The following is an 8,715-nucleotide window of genomic DNA, read 5'->3' as shown; positions in this document are numbered from 1 at the left end:
TGGTCTCGATCTCCTGACCTCGTGATCCGCCCGTCTCGGCCTCCCAAAGTGCTGGGATTACAGGCTTGAGCCACCGCGCCCGGCCTGATGTATTTTTTTAAATGCTGAAATGTTAACTGGAAAATAGTTGTGTAGGACTTCACATTTTACACAGTATTATATAGCTAGTTGTTCGTATCTGGGCGGGTCATAACATTCTTGATGACTGGGGCCCAATTCATGTTGATCTGTGTTATTTCCAACATTAATGCAGTGGCTGGCACACGGATGACATTCAAATGTGTGCTGAATTTAGTTGTGAATTAAAAGTGTTCTTACCTGGTCCCACAGAGCCGCAGCCACCTGGTCTATTACAGCTCCTAGCTCTCGGTATTCTCCAGAGTACCGGATATATGCCCAGGTGCACAGGGTGATAAGGGTCAGTCCCATTATCATATTGCATAGGCTAGCTATGATGTCCAAACCAATGAATCCAGTCACACCAGCAATCACATACGTGATAAAGATGACTACAAACAGTGTGGCTGGGGTACGAGCTGCATGGAAGATATTTTTGCTATCATTGTGCTTGATATATTGGATGTAAAGTTCATCTATTTCACTCTCCAACTGCTGCAGGTAACGCCGGCTAAATTCTTCCCCACCCATCTTCTTCACCCCTCGGAATAGCTTCACAGATTCTTCCTTAAGTTGCAGGTGTTTGCTCTGCAAGTCATTTGGGGCCAGAAATGGTTTGTCACCACCACAAATCTGTATCAGACAGAGAAGTATTCGTTTATGCAATGTAGAGTAAAATTGGCAACTGTATCAAAATTTTTCACTTAGCTAGTTGAGTTTGTTAGAATACATGAATAATCAGGAGCCTGCATATATGTTTTGTCAGCCCACATCTTTCCACCCTCTATCCATGAGGCATGACTGTAAATGGGACTGGTATTCTATAGGTGGCTTAAAGTCATTTTACATTTTTCTCTTTTTGCCGTGGAAAATAATATTCATACTTCAAGTCCTTCAAGATGAAAAGACGTGTGACACAACATGAAGTACAAAATTGAGTTCATTCACAGAATGAATCCAAATCTAAGAAAACTACATATATCCAAATTCTAGGAAATCTTCACCAAAGTCATTTTAACCAATGAAGTTTAATAAACAATGATCAATGCTATGAAGCTCTCAAAGTAAACTGCGAAATACATTCTTTAGCAGTTTTACTGATTTTTGTTTGAATGGAGCTCATTGAGTATTTTCTTCCAGAAACTAAGTAGGAGTATAGTAAATGTTCTTGAATCACATTTTCAAGTTTTTGAAAAGTTACAAGGGTGATCTCGGTTAACCATACCATTCATTCACTTTGGTTATAGCCATGCCTCAGAGATAATAAGTGTTTGGTTCCAGACCACTGCAATAAAGTGAGTCACATGATTTTTTTATTTCCTGATGCATATAAAAGTTATGTTTATAATTATATAGCAGTCTATTAAAGTGTGCAATCGCATGTCTAAAAACCATGTACATAATTTAAAACACTTCATTGCAAAAAAATGCTAAGGATCATCTGAGGCTTCAGCACATCAATCTTTGCTGGTGGAGGCTCTTGCCTCGATGTCGATGGCTGCTGACTGATCAGGGTGGTGTTGCTGAAGGTTGAGGTGGCTGTGGCAATTTCTTAAAATATGACAACAGTAAAGTTTGCCATATTGATAGACTTCTTTTCATGAAAGATTTCTCTATAGCCTGGGATGCTGTTTGACAGCATATTACTCACAGCAGAACTTCTTTAAAAATTGGAGTCAATCCTCTCAAACCCTGTCAATGCTTTATCAACTAACTTTATTTAATATTTTAAAGCTCTGGAAAGGGTAGGGGGAAGGGAATGAAGAGAGGTTGACTAATGGGTACAAATATACAGTTAGAAGAAGTACGACAGTGTTCGATAGCTCAGTAGGGTGACTGTAAATAACAATATTGTACATTTCAAAATAGCCAGAAGAGAATCATTCAAATGTTCCTAGCATAAAGAAATGTTTAAGGTGATAAATATCCCACTTACCCTGATTTGATCTTTACATATGGATGTATCAATTTATCATATGTATTCCAAAAATATGTACATCTACTGTGTATCAATAAAAAATATTCTAAACCCTTTGTTGTCATTTCAACACTATTCACAGCATCTTCACTAGGAGTAGATTCCATCTCCAGAAACCACTGTCTTTGCTTATCCATAGGAAGCAACTCCTTATCCATTAAATGAGATTACACAATTGAGTCACATCTTCAGGCTCCACTTTTAAGTTCTCTTGCTGTTTCCACCACACCTGCACTTTCTTCCTCCACTGAAGTCTTGAACCCCCCTCAAAGTCATCCAGAAGAGTTGGTATCAACTTTTTCCACCTTCTTGTTGATGCTGATACTTTTGCCTCCTATAAACCACAGATTCTCTTCATGGCATCTAAAATGGTTAATCTTTCCTGGAAGGTTTTCAATGTACTTTGCCCAGATCTAGCAAAAGAATCACTATCTATGACAGCTATAGCCTTACAAAATATATTTCTTATTAACATTTGAAAATCAAAATTACTCCTTGATCCCTGGGCTGCAGAATGGATATTGTGTTAGCAGGCATTGAAAACATCAATTTCCTTAAATACATCTCCATCAGCGCTCTTTGGTGAATAAGTTCATGCCAATGAGCAGTAATATTTTGAAAGGAATCTTTTTCTTAGTAGGTCTCAATAGTGGGCTTAAAATATTCAGTAATCCATAGTGTAAACAGCTGTACTGTTACGTAGGCTTTGTTGTTCCATTAATAGAGCACAAGCAAGAGTAGATTTAGCATGATTCTTAAGTGCCCTAGAATTTGGGGAATGGTAAATGAACACTGTGTTCAACTTAAAGTCACCAGCTACAAGAAAGTCAGCCTGTTCTTCCAAGCTTTGAAGGCAGGCATTGACTTCTCCTCTCTAGCTGGGAAAGTCCTGGATGGCATCTTCCAGTAGAAGACTATTTCATCTACATTGAAAATCTCTGTTTGGTGTGGCCACCTGCATCAATGATTTCAGGTAGATCTTCTGGATAACTTGCTGTAGCTTCTACATCAAGATTTGCTACTTCACCTTGCACTTTATGTTACGGAGATGGCTTCTTAAACCTCATGAACCAAAAACCTCTGCTAGCTTCCAGCTTTATTCTGCATCTTTACCAACTCTTTCAGCATTCATAGAACTGAACAGAGTTAGGGGCCTTGCTCTGGATTAGGCTTTGGCTTAAGGGCATGTTGTGGCTGGTTTGATTTTCTATCCAAACTGAAGCTTTCTCTGTGTCAGCAAAAAAGCTGTTTCACTTTTTTATAATCTGTGTGTTCACTGGAGTAGCTTTTTTTTTTTTTTTTTTTTTAGACAGAGTCTCACTCAGTCACCCAGGCTGGAGTACAGTGGCGTGATCTTGGCTCACTGCAACCTCTGCCTCCTGGGTTCAAGCGATTCTCCTGCCTCAGCCTCCCGAGTAACTGGGACTACGGGCGTGTGCCACCATGCCTGGCTGATTTTTGTATTTTTAGTAGAGACAGGGTTTCACCATGTTGGCCAGGCTGGTCTCAAACTCCTGACCTCAAGTGATCCACCTGCCTCAGCCCCCCGAAGTGCTGGGATTACAGGTGTTAAGACCCTCCCAAATTGCTGGGATTACAGGTATAAGTCACTGTGCCCAGCCTGGAATAGCATTTTTAATTTCCTTTAAGAACTTCTCCTTTGCATCCACAGCCTGGCTATTTGGTGCAAAAGCCTAGCTTTTGGCCTATGTCAGCTTTTCATATTCTTTCTTCACTAAGGTTAGTCATTTCTAGCTTTTGATTTAAAGTGAGAGATGTGTCTGTTTGAACTTCAACACTTAAGAGGCCATTGTAGGGTTATTAATTGGCCTAATTTCAATATTATTGTGCCTCAGGTAAAAGAGGACTGCAAGAGGGAGGGATGGAGGAACTGCTGGTTGATGGAGCAGTCAGAAAACACATTTATCCATTAAGTTCAGCATCTTATAACAGCACAGTTAATGGCACTCCGAAACAATTACAATTACAATAGTAACATCAGCAATCGCTGATCACAGGTCGCCGTAACAGATATAATAATGATGAAAAAGTTTGAAAAATTGTGAGAATTACCAAAATGTGACACAGACATGCACATGCTGTTGGAGAAAGGGTGTCAATAAACTCACTCCACATAGGAGTGCCGGCAGCATCCAATTTGTAAAAAGTGCAAGAAAGTGAAGCTCAATAAAATGAGGTATACCTGCATTTGAGATTTAACTATTATCGAGAATTCTTTCATTCTGATTGTCCTTATGTCATGAACAATGCCACTCCATATACTACATTTTCGTTGATTCTAAGACTTCAATTTTGGATGCAATTTTAATTTCATAACATTTTGTTTTTTGAGACAGAGTCTTGCTCTGTTGCCCAGGCTGGAGTGCAGTGGCACAATCTCGGCTCACTGCAACCTCCACTTCCCTTGTTCAAGCAATTACCCTGCCTCAACCTCCCAAGTAGCTGGGATTACAGGCACACGCCACCATGCCTGGCTAATTTTTTTTTGTATTTTTAGTAGAGACAGGGTTTCACCATGTTGGCCAGACTGGTCTCGAACTCCTGACCTCAGGCAATCCATGTGCCTCGACCTCCCAAAGTGTTGGGATTACAGGCGTGAGCCATAGCATGCAACCTAATTTCATAACATTTTCAAGAGAAAATATCTATCACAGTAGTACATATACACAATAAATTATTAGATCCATCCTAATTTGGAGTGTTAAAATGAGGAAATGTAATAAATAGAAATATTGGCCCTTAAGGTTTTTTTTTTCTCCTAAAAGGTTTCATCTTTAAGAGAAATACCAAAATTGTGGAATATAAGGAGGCGTAGTGGTGAGGGTACCACATGCTATTTTAGCTACTAGATTTTATAAATAGTGGAAAGATCTGGCATGCCCCCAAATATGTGAATAGGAATATATTACAGAGAGATACAATTCATTTAAAATGCCTTTAAAATTGCGCACGTAATGTTTTTTAAAATATTTCAGGAATATAATAAATAGACACGTGATACAGGCTGAGGAAAAAGTCAAAGCCACCTCATTGCATGTGTGTACAGTGTGACATGGAAGGAAAAAGAATGAGTTGCATGAAGAATACTGGTTTTGTTTAAGACAGCATTTAAAATATTTAATTCTTACCTCTTCCATTTTTTTGTTGTATGTGTCCTTGGCAGTTGCCACGGCTGCCAAATTGTTAGCTTCTGCTGTGGCCTTTGGACAAAGTACAAAATACGATGTAAAATGCAGTTCATATTGATTAAACTTCCACAGGCAGTTCACATTTCAGAGCATCATGTGCAGGAAATGTGCAAGAAACCAAAGTCCTCAACGTAATTTAAAACGTTTACAATATTTCTACATTTTAAAATTAGTAAAAAAGTTTCAAAATGCATAAACAGATTTTTACTCAATACATAATAGTTCTAAAATGAATTTTCATTTGGAAGAGTTTTCCTCTCAAAAAATATTTTTTAACCTGTCATTAAATGCTGGGAAGTAAAAATATCTATAAACCCAAACTCATGGGGAATAATATACAGACATTTTATAAATACTAATATACACAAATATGTCTAAGGACTGCTGCTGATAGAAGAGTGTATCCCTGATAACAAAAAGGAACTATTAAGAACTTACATTTTAAAATATATAAGGAAACTAGTTTCTCCCTTTTTTAGATTTATTTATTTATTTTTTATTCTTTTTTTTTTTTTTTTTTTTTTTTTTTTTTTTTGAGACTGAGCCTTGCTCTGTTGCTCAGGCTGGAGTGCAGTGGCACGATCTCGGCTCACTGCAACCTCCACCTCCTGGGCTCAAGCAATTCTCCTGCCTCAGCCTCCCGAGTAGCTGGGACTACAGGCTCGCGTCACCATGCCCAGCTAATTTTTGTATTTTTAGTAGAGACGGGGGTTTCACCATGTTGGCCAGGCTGGTCTCAATCTATTGACCTCGTGATCTGCCAACCTCGGCCTCCCAAAGTGCTGGGATTGCAGGCATAAACCACCACTCCCAGCCAAAATATATTGACTTATTTTTTATACGTGAGGTCTCACTATGTTGCCCAGGCTGGACTCAAACTCCTGGGCTCAAGTGATCCCCCTGTCTCAGCCTCCTGAGTAGCTGAGCCTACAGGCACATGCCACCGTGCCTGGCTCCTTTTAAAACAAAAATGTTTGTGGAGGCCAGGCACGGTGACTCACGCCTGTAACCCCAGCACTTTGGGAGGCCGAGGCAGGCGGATCGCGAGGTCAGGAGATCCAGACCATCCTGGCTAACACGGTGAAACCCCGTCTCTACTAAAAATATAAAAAAATTAGCCAGGCATGGTGGTGGGCACCTGTAGTCCCAGCTACTCGGGAGGCTGAGGCAGGATAATGGCGTGAACCCGGGAGGCGGAGCTTGCAGTGAGCCGAGATTGCGCCACTGCACTCCAGGCTGGGTGAGAGTGCGAGACTCCGTAAAGTTTGTGGAGAAACAGTTGTTTAAAACTTGGACCTGCTTTTCTACTGTGTGTTACATGTGTGAATCTAAATCATAATATAAGACTGTTTTCTAAACAAATTTAGTGCAAAGAGAATGAAAACCCTTTGATATAAAGTGTTTGTGTCTCAACACAAGTGAGGCTGCAATATGTTTACGTGAAAAATGTTTAGATGAAAACATAAATAGGTAAAGTTATTAGGCAAATAATCTTCCAATAAATCATTCTGTCTAATATTATTATCTGGTAATTTCTGACAGCCAGAAATCTTAGCCTTAGTCACGTGTCTTAAAACATGCCTCCTCATTAATAAATACCTGTAACATGGACTTGGGATGTGGTAATTCTTCACCTTGATAGATCTTTATATAAGCCTAAAAAAAAAGAAAAAGATTCATGTTCAAGCAATTCCATTCAATATTTCCTCTAATTCTATGAAATTGCATTCTAAGCTCTTGACATTTCAAAAATATTTTCAGGAACTTATAACTATTTTATCTTTCTCATACTTAAATTCCCTTTTTTCTTAGTTCATGTTGTTGTTTCCTTTTCCCGAAATGCCTTTTTCAAACATCTCTGTCTGCCAATCTGGCCCTTCTTAAAGGCTCAACTCAATGCCACTCCCTTTAAAATGTTCTTAGACCCCTCTGCTGGGAGTAACCGCCCTTTTTCAGTGCCCACAGGAATCTGTACCCTGCTGATGTCATAAGCTTTATGGAACAGACCCTTGTGAGGGTTCTGAATCTCCTACCAAATTGTAAGCACCTCCACAGTGTTACACGCAGTAAAAATTCATATTTTAGATAAATAACGTGACATTTATTTGCTGACAATCATGAAGGTAAATAAATCGTACAGAACTTATATGACAGCATATTAAATGACAAAGCATGAATTTTAAAAATTGATATTTTAGTCCTTGGAGTATCAGTCCACAACTGGGTTGGTAACTGAAATTCTCCAGGATATATATGGGTTGGTAAAAAGTATTCAGTGCTATCTAAGGTAAACAGGTAAATGCAAATTTAAAATAATTCCACTTCATATTGGCTCTTGGTGCAGAGAGTAAGAAATGCGGAAGTATTTTCTTCAGTAGGAAGGTATCCCCCTGGGGAAAATCTTCAGAATTATGAAGGTAAAATTCAGAATAGATCATGGGCCCTGGGAAACACCTCATTCCCCCAAGACTTTTCCAACTCTTACATTCATATTTCAAAATACAGTTCCCTCAATATAAAAGGGGACAATAGTTACCTTTATGTGGTTTCCTCAAAAGAATAATTTCAGAAAGTAAGCTTTCTGAAAGGTTTTGAAAAGCTTTTAAAAGGGATTTTAAAATCCTTTTATAGATTCCTCGTACCTTTGCTCTAATATTATAGGGTCCATAATTTTTGTTTATAGAAATTACGATCCAATATATGTCAAATCTAAGTGCTCACAAAGGCTCTAGAAATGAGAGTGATACCTTGAAGTACTCCACCAGACCCCGACAGGTGATTTTATTCCCATTGATCTCTTTAATATCTAGGCTCTCAGGACTAAGTAGCCAAGGAATCAGTATTTTCAAGTTTTTGATGAATTCATCATCTATTTCTACAAATAAAAGCAAATCCATTATTATTTTTGGAATCCTTCCCAGTCTTCCATGCCACAGAATAAAACATCCTTTGATCTCCCCCATTTGCTCCCCAGTGATAATGCCATCATGCACTTCCCCATCACTTAAGCAACTCCTGAAACCTGCTCTTCTCACAGTGAATGATTCTCCTTGCCCAAATTTCCACTCTCGTTTCATATGTATCTTGTCTTCCACCTATAAATTAGCTTTCTTGATATTATAAGTTAGCTTGCTTGGTTTTACATGTATGCTTTGTATGTAACCCATTCATATAACCAGTTGAAGGTTTTTTTTGTTTTGTTTTGCTTTTTTGTTTTGTTTTGTTTTGTTTTTGAAATGGAATCTTGCTCTGTCCCCCAGGCTGGAGTGCAGTGGTGCCATCTTGGCTCACTGCAACCTCCACCTCCTGGGTTCAAACGATTCTCCTGCCTTAGCCTCCGGAGTAGCTGGGACTACAGGTGCACACCACTATGCCCAGCTAATTTGTTTTTTTTTTTTTTTTTTTTTTTTT

At 38.8% G+C, this 8,715-nt stretch overlaps 1 protein-coding gene across 2 annotated transcripts in view; it reads right to left on the bottom strand.

Annotated features, from left to right (window-relative positions):
• ATL1 (atlastin GTPase 1) overlaps positions 1–8,715 on the bottom strand; it is a 101,827-nt gene that overhangs the window by 4,025 nt on the left and 89,087 nt on the right. For both annotated transcript variants that reach the window (XM_017849462.1, XM_017849461.1), the window contains 4 exons: positions 8,052–8,179; positions 6,904–6,960; positions 5,245–5,316; positions 319–750 (listed from right to left, as the gene is read on the bottom strand). In XM_017849462.1, the coding sequence (XP_017704951.1) occupies positions 319–750; positions 5,245–5,316; positions 6,904–6,960; positions 8,052–8,179 (689 nt within the window). The remainder of the gene's footprint in view (positions 1–318; positions 751–5,244; positions 5,317–6,903; positions 6,961–8,051; positions 8,180–8,715) is intronic.

The sequence above is a fragment of the Rhinopithecus bieti genome, unplaced genomic scaffold (genome assembly GCF_001698545.2).
Source record: "Rhinopithecus bieti isolate Rb0 unplaced genomic scaffold, ASM169854v2 scaffold_29928, whole genome shotgun sequence".
Lineage (NCBI taxonomy): Eukaryota > Metazoa > Chordata > Mammalia > Primates > Cercopithecidae > Rhinopithecus > Rhinopithecus bieti.
Note: the sequence above shows the minus strand (reverse complement) of the source record. Positions and strands in the feature narration are given on the sequence as shown.